At 42.1% G+C, this 21,317-nt stretch overlaps 1 protein-coding gene across 1 annotated transcript in view; it reads left to right on the top strand.

Moving 5' to 3' along the window:
* RFX7 (regulatory factor X7) overlaps positions 1–21,317 on the top strand; it is a 118,806-nt gene that overhangs the window by 78,111 nt on the left and 19,378 nt on the right. The window contains exons 4-8 of the mRNA XM_073652992.1: positions 4,657–4,779; positions 10,356–10,472; positions 12,469–12,553; positions 19,100–19,307; positions 21,202–21,317. The exon at positions 21,202–21,317 is cut by the window's right edge and continues 180 nt beyond it. Of these exons, the coding sequence (XP_073509093.1) occupies positions 4,657–4,779; positions 10,356–10,472; positions 12,469–12,553; positions 19,100–19,307; positions 21,202–21,317 (649 nt within the window). The remainder of the gene's footprint in view (positions 1–4,656; positions 4,780–10,355; positions 10,473–12,468; positions 12,554–19,099; positions 19,308–21,201) is intronic.

A 21,317-nucleotide genomic window follows, 5' to 3' on the forward strand; every position in this document is an offset into this window, starting at 1 on the left:
TATAGCAGAAGTTCTAATTCCACCCACCCCCCCCCAAAAAAATATAATGTAATATTCGGCAGGGGCACAAAAGTAAATATCTCACAACTTTGTTGCAGCCTTTACAAAGTAATTTTCCTCCTACTGAAACCCTGGATTTCCCGTTCATTGCACCCATAAATTATTATGCTAACAAAAGTGCCCCACAAATGCTGTATGATACCCCCACAGTACCCTCCACTTACACAATATGATGACCCTACTGTACACCACCTCAACTTCCCCAACAAAGTATTTATGACCCCAACACACTATGATCCCCTGATTGTGACCCTCACACAGCCCTCCATGCAGTATACTAGCCCTCACACCTCTAATGTATAATTTCCCACATAGCCCTCCAAATATTATAATGGCTCCAGGATGCCGTTACAGTTGAACGTATGATTACAGGTTGGGGGGCCTGGTGCCGACGCTGGAACCGTCCATCCCAACCCCTACCCCCGGCTCATGGACTCCATAGCAGCCTTGTGGCCTACCGCCATTGGCTGTACGCCACTGTGTAGGGGATATGTTACCTATTAGGCTGTGTGCTTTAGTTTCAATACAATCAGTGTTTAATCAGCAGGAGATTATCACTGCAGGACTAGGTGTCTCATGCAAGCTAGTCAGGTTGTGTGTGTAACTCCGCCCCACCACTGATTAGCAGCTTGCTGACAATGTACAGTGTATACATGAAGCTGCCAATCAGGGGTGTGGACTGGGTGATAAAGAGTTCGGCATTCTGACCACTGCTACATCTACATCAGAGAAAACAGGGATTCTTTCAAAACTGCACCAAGCAGCCCAGTAAGTGATACCTCACTAGAATTAGGCTGTCTGCCTTAACACCCTGCAGCTCTCAGATTCCATAGCAAAAAACAGCTGACAGATTGCTTTTAATAGACAAATTCTGATATTTTGTGTGTTTTTTAAAAGATTTATTTGCTGCTAAAATTGGTGAAAAAAAAAAAGTCCCATGCCCTTGGCAAAAGAGAAAAGTTCTCTAAAATGTCATATATTTTAATTTCTTTGTTCTATGGTTCTAAGCAATGCATGACATTTAACCAATTGGTGGACAGTTTCTGGTTTCCAATTTTTCCTTCCGGCATTCCAAGAGCCATAACATTTTACATTTCTCTCTTGACATGGCTGTATAAGGGCTTGTTTTTTTTCGACAAGACGTTTTTAAAGACACCAATAATTTTAATGCGCTAAAATAGTAAAATAGGCTAGGTAGACATAATAATAAAAAAAAATGAAAACAAATAAAAAATCAATTTCGCCAAGTTTTTTTTATGTTGTGAGGTTTTATTTTTTACAGCGTTACTTGTATTTGTAGTTGATATTGGTGCAATACTACCTTATGATTTTTCTTATTCCATTATTTTTTGGGATAAGGGCTCAAAGTAACTGAAAAAAACATCAATTATGCCATTTTGATTATTTTTTTTTCACTGTACATTAAAACCTTTTTATTTGATTGGTCAATTATACATGTCCAGTACCATATATATATATTTTTTTTTGATTATTTCGGGAAAAGAGGTTTAATTTGAGTTTCTTTAAAACAAAAAAAATATTTGAACTGATTTTTCACTATTTATTTGATAAATAAGTTCCCCTAGGGCATGGGTGGGCCTCGATGACCTTTTGTTCGGGCCCCGTCAGATTCCCAGGGACCGCAGTTCTTGGACCAGCAGCTGTACGGTATTTTGATGGCTGTCGGCCCATTGATTTCTTCTTGCTCTGTGAGCACATGCACGGAGCGTTCACTGCTGAACATTGAGGCGCATGCAATGAAAGATTACATCCTGACTCCAGTGTTAGTATCAGGACGTACTTTTTGGGTGGCGTTAGCGTGCAACTTGTTTGCCCCCGAAAAGGATGGTATCCAAATGGCCCTTGGCAGAAAAAATATTCTCAACCCCTGCCCTAGGGCATCTGTACCTGTGATTATACTGCGTATTTTAGTGCTGTCTGATAGGCTTCATAGGTTTACAAAGATGGCAGACAGAGGAGCCCTGATGCCAAGACAACACCATGGCCAAACCGGCACACCGTGCGTTGGAATTACTTCAACTGTCAAAATAGATAACCCTGATAGTAAGGCCTCGTCCAGACATCACAGAGTGTCGTCGGTGTGAGTCAAAAGAAAACTGTATATCGTACAGTCACATAGATCTGCAATTTTTTGTTTGCGTGACGCCCTTGTATTGGAAAATGCCTTAGGCTGTGTGCACACGATGCGTTTTTAATGCGTTTCCGCAGCGTTTTTGCAGCTGCGGAAACGCATTAAAAACACATGGTAGAAGGGCAGCAATGTTCCCCAATGATAATCTGCATGTGCTGTGCACATGCTGTGGAAATTTCCGCTGCGGATTATCATTGCGGAAAAAAACGCAGCACTACCAATTATTTTGCGGAAGTGCTGCGTCTTCACCGCCATTGACTTGCATTAGACCGCATGGATTACGCATCACTGTATATGTAGATGCGTAATCCACGCGTTCTAATGTGCGGATGGTACCCGGGTGTAGATGAGAGGAGAGTCTCCTCCACACCCAGGTACCATTAAAAAATCTGTAAAAAAGGAATAAAATAAAAAATAAATGTATACTTACGTTCTGTCGGCCCGCGCACCGCTCCTGCTTGGTTCCCGGCACTTTGCAGTGAGTTGAAGGACCTGCGCTGACGTCCGAGTGATGTGACGGGTCACGTGACGCTGACGTCGGCAGGTCTTTCAATTCACTGTTGCCGGCAAGGGAGAACGGAGTGAGCGGGACACCGGGGGCCATCAGAGGGTAAGTATATATTTATTTTTTTATTTTTAACCACTCTCTCGGTCACAGTATATAAATCCATGCCGTTTGCATGGATTTATATAGTGTGACCTAGTTGTCAAGCACTTTCCAAGTGATGCTAATCGCTTGGAAAGCGCTTGTCAACCCGCATGCGGAAATGTCAGTGGGTAACCGCTCCATTTCCGCATGTCCCTGGCAGGAAAACGCATGTACAATCCGCATGCGTTTTTTTCTGCCAGGGAGATTCAGAAACGCTCAGGAAAAAATCCGGAGCATTTCTGCATCGTGGGCACATAGCCTAAACTATGGTTTCCAATACTTTTAGAAAAAATAACAAGGGATTTTGCATATACATCCTAAGCCTAAAATCAGCAAGTGAAGTCCTTATCTATTTTTCATGATGTCTTAGAGATAACAAGTGTCAGCAAATGTGGTATAGGACCTTCACAAAACTATGTGGATTCATGGTATTGCTAATTGTCCCATAATCTTATCATGCTAGAAAGAGTTATGTGGTGAACATTACACACAGATCCTCTTACTGCTGAAGTACCTGTGCAGTCAGGCAATCTTGTGTGTTGCTGATAGAGTTCATTGTTGTGAACAGACTTTCCCATATTACTCCTTTACTGATGTAGTTTTTGTGTGGCGTGTTCCCCTGATGCAGATGGATCTGTTATGACCATTTTTAAATATCCCGCCAGGCAATTTGGATAAACTCAATGAGATATATGCCAAAAACTGTTTTCCCCAAAAAATTGTTATTGGTGGACATGAAGCCGACTTCCAGATCAGCTGCATTAATATTTATGAAGCACAACTGAGAGTCTGGCTGCACTATTTTAATGTCACTGACGAGTGCTACCAAGATATTCTCAGCAACCATTAGGATATAAAGTCCAGTGAGGTACAGGAATAGGCAGACTGGTAGGGGGCATGGATTATTTGTCTTACAGACATCTGGTGGCTTATTAGTTTATTTCAGTTATTTACTTAAAGGGGTATTCCCATCTCCAAGATCCGATCCCAAAATGTAATAAGTGTAGTAATAATATTAGAAAATACCTCCAATTATATAGTGTGATATATATAGTATAGTTTTTCTGATTCGCTATGTCTCTTTCCTCATGTGCAGGCATTGCAGGACCTTAGGCATCCATGGTTACGACCAGTGATATAGTGACAGTTAGCTAGTTGCAAGAAGTCGATTCCTAATGGATTCCTAAGGTCCTGCAATGCCTGCACATGAGGAAAGAGACATAGCGAATCATACGAACTAGACTACATTTCTAATTGGAGGGTTTTGCAAATATTATCACTATTACACCTACTGCATATTGGGATAGGATCTTGGAGATGCGAATAACCCTTTAAAGGAATTTTCCAAATTCAGAAAACCTCTCTCCCCCAGCTGCAGGTTTGTTTGTTTTTTTGTTCAACCTTCCCAGGTCCAGCACCGAGTCTCCAACACTGCCTCTGGTGTCTGTCATTGTCTGCAGTGCTGATGTCATTTCAGTAGCACTGCAGCCAATCAGTGAGCACAGTGGCTCTACACAAGTTGACAGCATGATCTTCTGAGCTCACTGATTTTCCTGCAGTTCTACTGATGTGATGACACCAGAAGCAGCAGTGTAAACTAAGCGCTGGACCTGCGGAGGATGATTAAGGAAGTTTTGTGGAGTTTTAAACCGTAAACCCTTTTAATACTCACCTGATTACATCATATCATATTTACTGACTGCACGAAGATACTCTATTTCAGGAAATATCTGATGAGCACATATTTACTGCATTAACCAAAGGATTAATTTTTCTTTCTACTGTTAATTTTCAGTGATCAGAGCTCATTGTCATCTAGCCGAGCTCAGCAAACGCATGCATTCTCATGGATTCGTAATACCTTAGAGGAGCACCCGGAGACTTCTCTGCCAAAGCAGGAGGTTTATGATGAGTATAAGTAAGTACACCCAGCTCTTGTGTAGATCTACCTTTATTGGACTATTGTATTGCCATTTAGCAGAACTGACCTCCATAGTACAATGAGTTACTTACTGTGTTTGTGAACTCACTGCGCACTGCTCTGAAACAGTTAGTTTATATATTTGGCTCTGCTTTCTTATATTTTTTTTTTTGCAGAGTAAAGTTTAATTTCCTGAAGTTGTCAAGGTTAAAAAACATTGAAGGCAGGAGATGTATTAGAGTAAAAAAAACAAACCTCTTCTGAACTTGTCCTGAAATAATAGTATCCAGTTCATGACACAAACCGCTGCAGCCAATCACAGTTCATACATGTATCACCGCTGAGGCCAGTAATCTGCTGCAGTGATCATTTGAACATGATCTACATTTCATTATTGTAGCACAAGACAACTGGACAGTTCTTTAAGATCAGTATGGTGGGAAGAATCCTGGTAAGATTTAATAACAGCAGCTGAGATTTTTTTTTATTAACCAGTTCTATGGCATCTCTATACCACACCGTCCTTGGCATGCCTATACCCCACTGTCCGTGGCATGCCTATACCCCACCGTCCGTGGCATGCCTATACCCCACCGTCCGTGGCATGCCTATACCCCACCGTCCGTGGCATGCCTATACCCCACCGTCCGTGGCATGCCTATACCCCACCGTCCGTGGCATGCCTATACCCCACCGTCCGTGGCACTATCTTTCATATAAATGGAATGTGTATGGAAACTGGTGACATTCTTTATACATTGTTTAAATAAATTAAGGGGACACTTAAATCGCACATTGGATTTCAATGAGCAAAAAAATTCAAGATGAATATCTTTACTGATACAAAATGTATGATTTGTGTAAAATGACATATATCAATGGTCAGTGGAAACCAAAATCATTGCTGGATTCCAAATCTCTTCCAAAAAAATCAAAGCACAAAAATTAAATCACAGGAAAATGCAATTTTCATGAGTTTTATCACGTCATGCCTGTATGACTTCCTGACAACATCAGAGCATGCTCCAGATGAGATGAAGGGTGTCCCGAGATCTCCTTCCAGACCTGGATCATGGCATTTGTGAATTTTTGACCAGTTTGTGGTGCTAGATCGCATGTACCAATATATAATGCCCTAGAGATTCTCAATTGGATTCAGGACCGAGTTGCACTTTGTGACATCATTGCCTTTGTCATCCATGAACTGCCTACACTTTGGCCACATTAGATCAGCTATTGTCCTGCATCAAAGGCTCTGAGGATTTTATCTCTATACCCAGCAGCAGTCATGGTACTGTTTTCTATTAATGGAGTTTTGCGTGACCTTCCAAGGATATGCCTTCTCAGATCATGACTGACCCACCTCCAGTTGGGCTGCATAATGCCTGGCTGTGAGCACAGGTCCTACTATAGGACATCAGGCCCTTATGCCATTTTCATGTAGGCTGTGTATGAGCATTTGGTTATAAACATGTACTATGTTGGGCTCTGGCAGTGCTCCTCCTTGCACAAAGGAGCAGATAACAGTCCTGCTACTGGGTTGATGCCCATCTAGGAACCTCTCCAGAGATAGTTGTGTAATTGCCTGTATCTTGGTATCTCCTCCATTCTCTTGAGGCTTTGCTGTGAAATACGGCAAACCTAGAGATGGCACGTATGACTGGAATGTGCCATCCTGGAGGAGCTGGACTACCTGTGCAACCTACCAGGGACTGTCTCAACCCAAAACTAGGGAGCAATCAGTCAGGAAAGAGTAATTTTCTGTAGCTACCACCTGCAATACCATTCCTTTTGAGGGAGGTTCTCTTGCCTGTACCTGTTGCCACCTCCATTTGCACCACACGGGTGACATTGATTTACAATCTCTTTTACTTCCTCACTGGACAGATTGATATTCCTGAGGTTTTATTGGGATTATACTGTTATGTCCAAGCGCTCCCTTAATGAGCAGTGGGTGTATATATAGTTTTTAGGCGACTGATTAATGTGTTTGGGTTTCAGTATCGACTGTATGCTGATGATATACAAATATATCTGTCCTTTCCAGATTTTCCGTCTCCTATTACTCTTGCAGCTGTCTTTGTTTTTATGCTCGCTCTCAGTTTAAAGCTGAAGATTGCTGACACACACTTGTAGGTTTCTCACGTCCTTAAAATCCTCCACTCATTGTCAGTTCTCATCAGCTTTTTTCCATCAACATCATCACCTTCGCTCCCATCCTGATGCACATGGACACCTGCAGTTTTAAACCTAAAGACTTCCGCACCTCATGTGTTCTCACATGTGAAGACCATGGCTTCCGGACTACTGTAACATCCTCATGGGAAGTGTCAGGTTAATGATGATTAAAGGCTGTTTTTATCATGGTATTGATGAAGAATTTCCAGTTTCCCATATTTGAATATTATTAGCAGCTCTTTCCCAATAGCTGACCCCATGTGGGCTTCTAGATGCTCCATGTAATTTATGTGGCTGTGATTCTGAGACCCTGATTCTAATAATGTGTCACTTACCGAGCTGATTTCTGTCATTTTGAGAAAATCAGTTTTTTTTCTCTGCTTCAGATCTAGCAGTTCTCTGAATGCTGAGCTCTGTATAACCCCACCAACACCACTGGCAGCTTTCTGTATACACTGCATTGGCAGAAAGCTACCAATCAGTGGTGGGGCTGAGTTACAGTGGTGGCCAAAAGTATTGGCACCCCTGCAATTCTGTCAGATAATAGTCAGTTTCTTCCTGAAAATGATTGCAATCACAAATTCTTTGGTATTATTATCTTCATTTAATTTGCTTGCAAGGAAAAAACACAAAAGAGAATGAAGCAAAAATCAAATCATTGATTATTTCACACAAAACTCCAAAAATGGGCCAGACAAAAGTATTGGCACCCTCAGCCTAATACTTGGTTGCACAACCTTTAGCCAAAATAACTGCGAACAACTGCTTCCGGTAACCATCAATGAGTTTCTTACAATGCTCTGCTGGAATTGTAGACCATTCTTCTTTGGCAAACTGCTCCAGGTCCCTGATATTTGAAGGGTGCCTTCTCCAAACTGCCATTTTGAGATCTCTCCACAGGTGTTCTATGCGATTCAGGTCTGGACTCATTGCTGGCCACCTTAGAAGTCTCCAGTGCTTTCTCTCAAACCATTTTATAGTGCTTTTGGAAGTGTGTTTTGGGTCATTGTCCTGCTGGAAGACCCATGACCTCTGAGGGAGACCCAGCTTTCTCACACTGGGCCCTACATTATGCTGCAAAATTTGTTGGTAGTCTTCAGACTTCATAATGCCATGCACACGGTCAAGCAGTCCAGTGCCAGAGGCAGCAAAGAAACCCCAAAACATCAGGGAACCTCCGCCATGTTTGACTGTAGGGACCGTGTTCTTTTCTTTGAATGCCTCTTTTTTTTTCCTGTTCACTCTATGTTGATGCTTTTTCCCAAAAAGCTCTACTTTTGTCTCATCTGACCAGAGAACATGCTTCCAAAACGTTTTAGGCTTTCTCAGGTAAGTTTTGGCAAAGTCCAGCCTGGCTTTTTTATGTCTCGGGGTAAGTAGTGGGGTCTTCCTGGGTATCCTACCATACAGTCCCTTTTCATTCAGACGCCGACGGATAGTACGGGTTGACACTGTTGTACCCTCGGACTGCAGGGCAGCTTGAACTTATTTGGATGTTAGTCGAGGTTCTTTATCCACCATCCGCACAATCTTGCGTTGAAATCTCTCGTCAATGTTTCTTTTCCGTCCACATCTAGGGAGGTTAGCCACAGTACCATGGGCTTTAAACTTCTTGATGACACTGCGCATGGAAGACACAGGAACATTCAGGTCTTTGGAGATGGACTTGTAGCCTTGAGATTGCTCATGCTTCCTCACAATTTGGTTTCTCAAGTCCTCAGACAGTTCTTTGGTCTTCTTTCTTTTCTCCATGCTCAATGTGGTACACACAAGGACACAGGACAGAGGTTGAGTCAACTTTAATCCTTGTTAACTGGCTGCAAGTGTGATTTAGTTATTGCCAACACCTGTTAGGTACCACAGGTAAGTTACAGGTGCTGTTAATTACACGAATTAGAGAAGCATCACATGATTTTTCAAACAGTGCCAATACTTTTGTCCACCCCCTTTTTTAGGTTTGGTGTGGAATTATATCCAATTTGGCTTTAGGACAATTCTTTTTGTGTTTTTTCATTGAAGACAAATTAAATGAAGATAATAATACCAAAGAATTTGTGATTGCAATCATTTTCAGGAAGAAACTGAGTATTATCTGACAGAATTGCAGGGGTGCCAATACTTTTGGCCACCACTGTATATAGAGCTCATGAATATGGAGGACTACATGGCAGCAGGTTTACTAGTCGTCTAGTGAAAATTTCCTGACAAAACAGTGATTTTATCAAAACTATACTAAGCTGCCCAGTAATTGCCACATCTGTGGAATCAGGGTATCTGCCTTATATCATGTTGCTCTAAGATTAGGCAGCCAAAAACTAGTGATATATTCCCCTCAATAGATTTGGTCACAGACACAGCAAAAACAATTACAGGAAGTATGCTATACTAAGCTGCCCAGTAATTGCCACATCTGTGGAATCAGGGTATCTGCCTTATATCATGTTGCTCTAAGATTAGGCAGCCAAAAACTAGTGATATATTCCCCTCAATAGATTTGGTCACAGACACAGCAAAAACAATTACAGGAAGTATGCTTTTGACATAAAGTATTGAATTTAAAAAAAAAAAAAAAAAAAAAAGGTTTTCTCTTTGTGAATCTTCAACTTTCATGTTTTGTTTTTATACTTCTCAGGGTGCTTGAACATGTATGAGCTTGATAGACGCATTTATTAACAGGCCACTGGAATCAGGGTCTCTGTCTCATAATGCTGCTGTCAGATTAGGTGGCAAAACCTGGTGATAGTTTCTCTTTAAAGAGACACTATCATCAGAAAATGACTTCTTGTTTAAATCCGGTTTTATTTGTTATGTGTATTTAAAAAAAAAATACTCTTTAAATATAACAATTTTTATTTAAAAAGAAAATACTGTATTTTGCGGACTATAAGATCACCGGAACATAAGACGCACACCAAATTTTGGGTAGGAAAATAGGGAAAAAATGTTATCAATAAAATGGTGGTGGATCTTATAGCCTGACTTTTTGGTAGCTTACCTGGGGAAGGGGACGGCAGTGGAGCAGGGTCACAGAAGGAAGGGTCGCTGCTTTAGGAGGCTGCCGCCAGCGACAGGAGTGGGGCGATGCTGCGGGCCCCGGGCTGGGAGGAGGGGGTGTCCCGGTGGTGCGAGGCTCTGGGCTCTCATAAGATGTCGGTGGTGAGCATTCATTTCCCTGCCATGGGCTTCGGAGAAATGGCCGCCGGATGCAGCTCATGCGCTGATTGAGTCCTTGGAAGACGAGATCTTTCTTGCCTGCCCAGTACATTATCATATATAAAGCCATGACTGCAGTAATACCTCAAATCCAGTGTTTGCGTGTCATTTTATGGCCTTATTGTAAAGTGTCTGTCCAATTCCTTTACTTAAATTAATGTTCCCATCTCTTTGTCTTTCAGGAGCTATTGTGACAATCTTGGCTATCACCCACTAAGTGCTGCTGACTTTGGAAAGATTATGAAAAATGTATTTCCAAACATGAAGGCACGTCGCCTGGGCACAAGAGGAAAATCAAAATATCCTTTACTTCAAGTGTGTCCAGATCTGCACGGCTTCTTCACAAAACATCTGTTGTTGTAAATTACTTGCAACTAAATTTAGCGAATTGTAACTGCTCGTTGAAGACAATATTCCTCATAATGCACTTCAATGACAAGTCCCATCGGAAGTAGTCGTACTGTGGTTTTTTTTTTTTATTATTCTTAAATATATATGAACGTCAGGTGTACAGCTTCGATAATCGAGCACAATTTGATCAGGATGTACAACACTGTCCAGCATTTTAGGCATTGAATTCATCAGTATACCCATTCCATCTTGACAAAGACTTACTACTTTATTACAGTAACTAGATCTACTAAATCATTTCCGGGCTAAGAAATCGTTGGACAAATGATTATTCCAGGGGTAAATCAGGAATAATTTAAACCCTGGTGTTTAAATCGCTAACATCTACTAGATTAATAATAATTCCAGTAGTGTCTAGGGAGAAATATCTTCACCCCTGTGGATTAGTTAAATAATCATATTCCTCTTTTTATTTTGGGTTAATCCTATATTTAGTGGCCCTTTACCCACTTAAGACCCAGCTATCTGGCTATCATATTCTGGACACATGGTTCTCAGCTTACGTTCATCTATCTGCCCGATCACACGAAAGAGCTGCACGTTTTGTTTCCTTAAGGGTAACCTGTCACCTTGAGAAAAGCTATTTACCTGTAGTTAGAGGGGTAATCCTCTGATAAATGGCATGTAAACCCCGTGTAGAGCCGGCTTAGTGGAATTACAGCAACAGGGAGAAAATTGAGTCATATCATCCCTGTAGCCGCTTGCTTCCAGTCATCAAGGAGGTGCAGGGGGGTGTTAGTCGGTGCTCACTACACAATGAGCATGCTATATTGGCTCCCCAACACTTGGATAGCCTGCTCTGCCATGTGTTTTCAGCGTGTATGTGTAGAGCAAGCTGTCAATCAATGATTGGGGATTTGATTACTGTGGGCTCACTGTGTGGGGAGTGCTGACTGTAACCACTCCCTGCAATTCTCGATGATTGGAAGCGAACAGCTACAGGGAGGATATGACTCTTTCTGCAGTCGCTGCTCCAGTAACCCAGGGTTTAAATGCAATTTACCTGATGATTAACCCTATGTCTACAGGGAAATAGCACTTCTCAAGATGGCATTATCTCTTTTAATCTGAGTCTCCACCAATTCTAGATTTAACAGGTTGTGTATTAAATATTCATGTTCCAGTTTTTGTAGTTTACTTGATTCAAGACCAGCCAAACAAAAACTGGGTCCTACAGCTAGAATGTAACTTCAATTCACATTTTTTTTCCCCCCTGAGATTAGTTACCAGTTGGGCTCTGACCTAGTTCGTGGAGGTGGTTCACCCCTCTTTCATGTCCAAATAACCCAGGAGTGGATATGGAATGGACTTGGGCAACCATTTTAACCCCCTTCCTGACATATGACTTAACTGTACTTTGTGATCGGGAAGTCGTTCCCGCAAATTGATGCACAGTTACGTCATGGCGTTACATCAGACTGGACGCCAAAACGCGCGTCGGGGTGGGCAACCTTGCGGAACAGGAATTACAATCTTTGGGCTGTGAGTATTCTATGTATCATACATAGTTTAGATTGCTATGCCAAATTATGTGGGCGTATTCTTGACCATCAATCAGTCCGTCCTATAGAGCATTATGCCATGTTATTACTTGTTAGCATAGTTGCATCCTGTATTATTGCAAAGTTATGAGCCCATAATTATTATTAATTATTTATTACTAGTAAGCTAACGCTGTAATTTTGATGTATTTTTGCACTAGGCACTTTGTGTAAATTCATTACATATAAACTTTTTGATACATCAGGCACTTAGCACTTTATGAACCATGTATCACGTTGTCTGACGTAATGGAATGGAATGTTTTATATCTCAATTCTTATATTAACCCAATTTATTTTTCTTGCATTGCTGTCTTTGGGAAGTTAACCTTAACAATATTACGTATTGCTACAGTGGATTGAGGAAGAAGGCTTTTGTGCACATGCCATCACTGCCTAATCTGGATTTCAACAAGACGGGAGATGGGGTAATAGTCGGTTACTTTATTTTACTAAGGCTTATTGTTCTACTTGTCTGTTAAAAATCAATGTTTGTGGATGAAAAAAGCAATTGTTACTCGATCAACAAAATTAAAATAAAATAAAAGACCCACATAATTTTTTTTTTTTTTTTTGTTTGACTGTCTATTGCATGTGTATGTATTAAAAATGCAGGGACACAGATAGCAGCAATTGTAAATTTTTTTTTTTTTAGAAGTTTACACCTTCAACTTTCTACATAGTCTACTATCAAAGGAGTTCAGCTGGACACTTTGGGTAACCTATTGGTGCACAGTGGATAATATGGTTAACAACATTGTGTTCTAAGATGTCCCTTAGGGCTTATGTTCACAACTATATTTCGGCTCCACAAAGACTCCATAGTTGCGAGCTCACAACTTATGTGTGCACGTTCAGAATTTGATTGCAGAAATTTCTGCAGCGTTTCTGCCTCTATTGGCAGGAAAAACGCTGCAGAAAAAAATGTGCATTTTGCTGCATTTTTTAATGTGTTTTTGTACATCAATGAATGCTTTTTGGAGCTAAATAAAGACATTTGAAAAAAGAAACGTGGGACATTGCTTTAACCCTTGGATTACTGTCAGACCTGGGGTGAGTATATTGGTTAATTTAAATGATTAAAGACTGTGTCTGTTGTATTTCAAAGAAATTGTTTACTGTGTGTGTGTGTGTGTGTGTGTGTGTGTGGTGTTTATTTAACTCTTTACTTTAGTTTACTTAGGTGTAGCAATGAAAGGATCTGATTGACACATTGTCATCACTAAACAAAAGGACTAGGTGTCAGCTAATCTCATATACCCAATCTCATTAGCATTTCCATTCATGTCATTTCTGGGGCAGCTGAGAGCTGCTATTTTTAGCCTAGGAAGGTGCCATTAGGCAAACATGTTCCCTGGCTATTAATAACAGCTCACAGCTGTTTCGTTAGCCGCTACGTTCCCCCGATCAGCAACCAGCAGCACTTTGGACCCAGCGTATTTTTGCTGCGTCCAAAACGCTGTGTTCTAATGCCGCACATTTGTTGTCAATACATGTGTATCCACCGCATATAATGACACTTCAGTCTATCAAAATCTGCAGAAATTGACATGCTGCGGGTGAGTTTGGGTACGTGGCCACGATCAGAAGCCGCTGCAGGTTTGAAGCTCCGTATTTATGCAGCGTTGAACCCGCAGCTTCCAGATGTTAAAGCATAGTGGATGGTATTTCTTGAAATCCCATGTCCACTATGCGTGCATCTAAGGCTGCAGATCACCCGCGGACACAGACATGCAGCACGTCTTTTAGGACCGCAGCATGTCAAATTCTCTTGCAGAGTCGCTAGTCTCCACAGCAGAAATGTGACCAATAGAATGTATTGAATGCGTTAAATCCACATGGTTCAGTGAACACATACGGATTTACCTGCGTTCAATAGAACATAACGTTTTGGACGCAACAAAAATATGCGTTGAAAGCACTGCTACGTCCTAATCGTGGGCACATAGCCTAATATTAAATAAATGGCGTGGGCTCCCACGTCATTTTCATAACCAGCAGAGGGAAGCCTACTGCTGGGAGCTGATATTGGTAGCCGGGGAAGGAGCCATTATCCAAAAATGTTCCCTGGCTATTAATAGCCCACAGCTGTATGCAAAGCTTTTACTGGCTAATTTACAGCGGGACCCCAGAAAAAAATTGGTGTAGGGTCTCCCTATAAAATCTAACCACAAAAGGCTAAACAGACAACTGCAGGCTGATATTAATAGCCAGGGAAGGAGGCCATGGATACTAGCCCCCTCCACGGCTAATAATGTCAGCTTGCAGCAGTCCCAGAAATGGCGCATCCATAAGATGCTCCAAATCTGGCGCTTAGCCTCCGCTCTTCCCACTGCCGTGTAGCAGTGGTGAGTGGGGTAATAGGGTTGGGTTTCATGTCAGCCTTGTATCGGCGGCTGACGTGAACCCAGGTTAGTAATGGAGGGCGTCTGTAAGACTCCTCCATTACTAACTGCATAGTAAAGGTTTTCAATGCTTTTTCAATAAAGACACCCCCACCCCGAATCCCTTGTCTTCTGTTAAAACAAAACACCATATCCCTCACCTGTCTTCTGTCATGATGCAATCCAAGTGTCACACGGCGATCTGGGTCACTTCTACAGCAGCCACATTAATCATTGATGTGACTGCTGTGGAAGACAGCACTGTACACTGACAAGAGTGTAATCACTCCTGTCAGTGTACATCGTAGTGCTGCTGGCTGAGTTCACCATTTGAAGATCAGCTGATCAGCTCTGGTGACCTCATATACTGCATCAGTGCTGGTGGGAAAATTCATGATACAATTCCCACGTAGCACCGGTGCCAAGAAGTGAGGTCCCAGAGCTCGTTAGCTGATCTCCAGCTGATGAACCCCGGTGAACTAAGTCCTGGCTGCGCAGCAATGTACACTGCCGGGCGCGGTCCCGTCAGTGTATCGCAGGGTGATCAGGTTGCCTGGGGACATTGGGATGACTCCGGACAGGTGAGAATAAGGTGTTTTTTTTTTTTATTCTAATATAGATTTTTACCTTTTTTTTTTTTTTTTTTTTACACATCGCGCGCACAGACGCCAGCTCCGCTGAGGAGACTACTTCTCCCCTCAGCCGCGCGGGAGCAGCGGTTGGATGATGGGAGAAGTAGTCTTCTTCCCTGGCCTGGGTACCATTCTTTGTGCGTTTATTTGACCCATTGACTAGTCAAATATGCGGCAAACAACCACAGCAAATCTGCAAATACATTTATGCCTCCGAGTTTGTTGTGGTTCAATTGAAGTCAATGGGCGGGAAACGCTACATAGAATGGACATGCTGCGGATTTAAACACAATGACAATCCTGAACGGAAAATTCCTGGTCACATGCACAGCACATCAGGATTGTCATTGCATTAGCTGACACATGGATTACCTAGCGTTTTTGGTGCATTTCAACGCGGAAAAAAACACTGCGAAAACGTACAGTGTGCACATAGCCTTACTGTCTCTGAGTGTCATCTCATTAATTCTATGGGAGAATATCTTCCAACATGTTACCTGATGGAGCCTGTGCACAAAAACAGCAAGAGAATGGGGTGTGCATATAAAGGGATCACCACAACACGAGGAAGACACTTTGTGTGGATAAGCGTGGGGACCGTCATCCCTCCCTCCCTGGCCATGCTTTGTGTTCATAGGGGTTAACAATCATGGAGTGCTGAGTATATGCTGCCTCTTTTTACTTGTGCATTGTTTAATTATCTATTTTGGATTGTGTTCCTGTATCATGTATTGTGCCTTCACTGGCATTGCCTGTTGAAAATATTCTCTTTTTAGCACAAATACCTTATTTCTGGTTATTGTACTTGTGATATTCTGATTGTATCACTTAGGGACACATTCCATCTTGTGAATTTATATGGATTTTCTTGCACTTTAATTATAGTGATGTAACATTTTTTCCCCTATACAGTGCCTACAAGTAGTATTCAACCCCCTGCAGATTTAGCTAGTTTGATAAGATGCAAATAAGTTAGAGCCTTCAAACTGCAAACGAGAGTAGGTTTTATGAACAGAAGCATAAATCTTACAAACCAAAAAGTTATGTTGCTCAGTTGAATTTTATTAAATTTTAAACATAAAAGTGTGGGTCAATTATTATACAACCCCTATGTTTAATATTTTGTGGAATAACCCTTGTTTGCAATTACAGCTAATAATCGTCTTTTATAAGACCTGATCAGGCCGGCACAGGTCTGTGGAGTTATCTTGGCCCACTCCTCCATGCAGATCTTCTCCAAGTTATCTAGGTTCTTTGGGTGTCTCATGTGGACTTTATTCTTGAGCTCCTTCCACAAGTTTTCAATTGGGTTAAGGTCAGGAGACTGACTAGGCCACTCCAACACCTTGACTTTCTCCCTCTTGAACCAGGCCTTGGTTTTCTTGGCTGTGTGCTTTGGGTCGTTGTCTTGTTGGAAGATGAAATTACGACCCATCTTAAGATCCTTGATGGAGGAGCGGAGGTTCTTGGCCAAAATCTCCAGGTAGGCAGTGCTATCCATCTTCCCATGGATGCGGACCAGATGGCCAGGCCCCTTGGCTGAGAAACAGCCCCACAGCATGATGCTGCCACCACCATGCTTGACTGTAGGGATGGTATTCTTTGGGTCGTATGCAGTGCCATCCAGTCTCCAAACGTCACGTGTGTGGTTGGCACCAAAGATCTCGATCTTGGTCTCATCAGACCATAGAACCTTGAACCAGTCTGTCTCAGAGTCCTCCAAGTGATCATGAGCAAACTGTAGACGAGCCTTGACATGACGCTTTGAAAGTAAAGGTACCATACAGGCTCGTCTGGAACGGAGACCATTGCGGTGGAGTACGTTACTTATGGTATTGACTGAAACCAATGTCCCCACTGCCATGAGATCTTCCCGGAGCTCCTTCCTTGTTGTCCTTGGGTTAGCCTTGACTCTTCAGACAAGCCTGGCCTTGGCACGGGAGGACACTTTCAAAGGCTGTCCAGGCCGTGGAAGGCTAACAGTAGTTCCATAAGCCTTCCACTTACGGATGATGCTCCCAACAGTGGAGCCACGTAGGCCCAACTCCTTGGAAAGGGTTTTGTACCCCTTGCCAGCCTTGTGACCCTCCACGATCTTGTCTCTGATGGCCTTGGAATGCTCCTTTGTCTTTTCCATGTTGACCATGTCTGAGTGCTGTTCACAAGTTTGGGGAGGGTCTTAAATAGTCAGAAAAGGCTGGCAAAAGAGATCTTTAATCCACACATGTGAAGCTCATTATTCTTGGTGCCTGAACTACTTCTTAATACTTTAGGGGGACCAAACAGAATTCTTGTGGTTTGAGGGGTTGAATAATAAATGACACTCTGAATTAACTTTTTACGTTTTAAAAAAAAAAAAAAAAAAATTTGCTGCAGTGCATTTCCCACTTCCAGGCTGATCTACAGTACAAATGTCACAATGCCAAGTTAATTCCGCATGTGTCAACCAGCTAAATCTGCAGGGGGTTGAATACTACTTGTAGGCACTGTATATGGTATTGAACGAACACAAAACTGGTCTAGTTAGGGACCACTACAACCATGCCAGGTTGTTTTCTGTTTTTTTGGTAGCCATGGGGCTTTTAAATGGTCTGTTTTTGCATGTTATTTATTATGTATAATAAAGTTATTCAATTTATCAAATTGTGGTGATCCCTTTATATGCACACCCCTTTCTCTTGCTGTTTCTCTGTCTATGCTTTTCTAGTGTGCATAAGGTAGATCCTCTGGTGTATTGGCGGTGCCCAGTTAACATGGGTTTCAAAGATTTATTTATCTATTTTAATGGTCAACGCTTATACAGTAATTATACACCATGTTTATACATCGTGTGGCCCTCGTACACATTAGGCTAACGTCAGCCAAACCTACTGATGTTGATTGTTTGGCCTATTGTCTAATAGATATGGGGGCTCCTGACGGATTACGGAAGTTAAAATGAAACTGTCACTATATAAAAGTTTTCATGTATGACAACTCTACATAGCGCTGCTGATCAGTGGAGTCTTGAAACCCCCAGCAATCCGTCAAAATACTGCTATGAAGTCCGCAAGCAGAGCGGTTTCCGGGCTCAATAGTAAATCTATGGCTTAGTAGACGGCTCTGTGGGAGTAGCTGCACAGACCTAAAGACTTTGTTTTGAGCAATTAATGTTCTGTGTGTGCATGAGCTGCAGATTCATAGCCGTGTTTTGACTAATCGGTAGGGGTCTCAGGACCCGGGCCCCACTGATCAGCAACACGGTTTTGTATAAGAACTTTTATATAGTGACTCTTACACTTAATGGATCCAGCATGTTCGATTTCAGACTGCAAACTTTTTTGTACTCCCTAAGATAAGCTGCCGCCAGAAATGTCTGTCAGTGGCTCTCTCATAAAAGAGCAAAGCAGCGCTTGGCTGTGCGAGCGCTTCTGTTTATGGTAAGATATCTAAAGTGTATGAGGGACCTTTACAGTTTTCTTACAAACTTAATTTGCATGGAAAGAAATGTAGCTTTGTGAATTTATTGCATTATTTATCTTGTAGTGACCCTGAGTTGCTGATTGGCCAGCGCTGCATTCACAATTTTTCATTCTAGAACTAGAATTTCCCAGCAACTCTTGATGGATCACTGACTGTACAGCTTTCCTTGATGATTTGTATTTTGGGAAGTGTGGTGATTGAACAGTGATCTTATGTACGAAAAAATAACCTTTCCCCCTTATAGGAGGTCAGCTAAGCTGTGAAGATGTGCCTAGTTGTTGACTGTTCACAATGCCAACCAGCAGAACTGTGAATGCAGCTCAGGCAATACAATACAAACTGTAACTTAGTATCTGTGTAAGATAAGTAATGCTGCACTGTAGCATAGTAGCACAACTTTCAATAAAAACAATTTTACAGGTGGACATACCCTTTAAAATCCTATTTGTGCTTTCTTGTAAATGGCTGCTATTCTTACGCTTGTTCTTGTTTTCAGCTGGATGGAATGGAAGTATCGGCTCAGCTGCAGAATGCTGATGAAGAGGTTGTGTCTGCAGCCTGCCGCCTTGTTTGTGAGTGGGCCCAGAAGGTCCTTAGTCAGCCATTTGATTCAGTTTTGGATTTGGCTCGTTTTTTGGTCAAAAGCCATTACATTGGTACTAAATCAATGGCAGCGTTGACTGTGATGGCTGGTGATTCTGCAGGTAACCATATTTTTATTATCGACTGTGGATTTATTCCTTTTTTATATTACTGAAAATGTTGAATTAAATATATGATTTGTAGTAGTTCGCCGCACAGATTGTCACTCCATGTTTTCTGATTTTGTCTGGAATCCCTTACAAAACCTTTGCAAAAGATTTTGGCATTTGAATTGTATGGCCAGTGCCTAACATTTGTGCCCCCATTCCTTGACAAGAAGGCAGTAGCGTGGGCATTTTCCCTTCACCAAGCCAGGCAAAATATGTGACCATTATAGACGGGCCTATTTATGTAGGTACGGTAACTATTTCACCCCTTATTAAATGCATTGGAGCCTCAGATTATATTATTACAAATACATTTTTGGGATGTCTTTAGGCTGCTCTGCATTATTACAATGTGAGCATGGCCCTTTCTAAAGTTGCACCTTATACAAAGGCCCATATCTCTAGAACCGTATGGCGAATTTAAAAAAAAATAAAATGCAATAATCGGGAGGAGCGGAAATAAACAGCAAAAACTGGTCACTTTTACCTTAGTGAAAGGTTCTCCTTAATGTGTATATTAGGAACTTTTATGACGATGCTAAACATATATCACAAACATTATATCAATCTAGCCTCCCTTACTGATTGAAATCAACTTTATTAGCTCAATTGATACATGATTTCTATTCTTGCCCAAAATATTACTGCTCTTAGTCTTGTTGCATAGTCTGAATAACATATGAGAAGAGGCAGCACTGGAGTATTGCACACGGTTATTCACTGTGCTGCAAGTGTCACGGGTGTGTCAGAGGTGACCGACAGTCACCCTGCAGTTGGTTGTAGGAGATCTCTACGTTTGGCATTACCGACATCTTTTTAGAGGCTGTCTCTAGGACCCAGAGTCTACCTCCCTGTGGCTAATTAACACCCTGGCTTGAGTGTATAAATACCTGCTGTGTTCCAGAGGGAGGTGCCAGCGATATTCATTACTACTTGTGAGGCTTTAGTAAGAGCAGTAATTCGTCCTCTGGAGCTTGAGGCCACGTGCGCATTTGTTTGGAGTCGTCTAAAGCTAAGCAATCCCCCCCCCCCCCCCCAACACGCCCCCGTTTGTCTACCTTTGTTGTCTATAGGGTTTAGTGGAGATTGACTAGTTCTCATCTCCTCCTGTCCCTAGCCTTAGCCATATGCCAGGGAAAGTCAGAGCAAGGCACGCGTGCGGTGATTGGTGATGAGCCAATATAGGGACGGTAGTTGAGACAGGGTGACACTAGACCAGACTAGGAGGTCTCCCCCTTTCCCTAGTGTCTGGGCTCCCTTTCCCTTTGTGTCGCACTAAGTCTTTCCCACACGTGGCGTGACAGTAATGTCACATTTTGTGTTTGCTTCATCATCCCCCTTCATGGATCCTCCGCCTAGACCAACCTCCTCTTTCCCATGCTTGTTTGATGTTATGTTCGATTGTTATGTAAGATTGTTGGGGTTCCACCGCTTAAACAACCATTAACCCCCAGGATGAGGTGTCCGAGTCCCCCATCCATGCTCACTGTATGATTGCACAGACAGGTTTGAATGTCTCCTGGTTGTTTCGTCACACCCATAGACTTCCATAGACTTTGATTGCAGCGCAGGGTACATCCTCACCCTCAACTTCAACTACCATCCTCCTCACTGAGGAAGAATGAGGGATTCTGGGGAACCCAATGATCTTACATTTATCGACTCTACTGTGGATAGGTGATAAATGTTCAAAACTGCACCAAAGCACACAATGTGAACATAGTATAAATACACACTCCTAAATGTGTGATAATGTACACTTGTACTTCTAGGGGTGAACCTAAATGTAACCTCTTGCACCAGGTAATACCGTTATGTCTTATAACCAAGTGTCTGTCTTTTCTTGCAGGATTGAAAGGAATAACACAGACATCTGCATTTGTGCCTATGTCTGAAAGCAATGTTTTCCACCCCCAAGTGAAGACACTGGCTTCCCCTGTAGATGCCAAGCAACAGCTGCAAAGG

The sequence above is a fragment of the Phyllobates terribilis genome, unplaced genomic scaffold (genome assembly GCF_046119375.1).
Source record: "Phyllobates terribilis strain yellow unplaced genomic scaffold, ASM4611937v1 Scaffold_11__3_contigs__length_659146591, whole genome shotgun sequence".
In the NCBI taxonomy this organism is placed as follows: Eukaryota; Metazoa; Chordata; class Amphibia; order Anura; family Dendrobatidae; genus Phyllobates; species Phyllobates terribilis.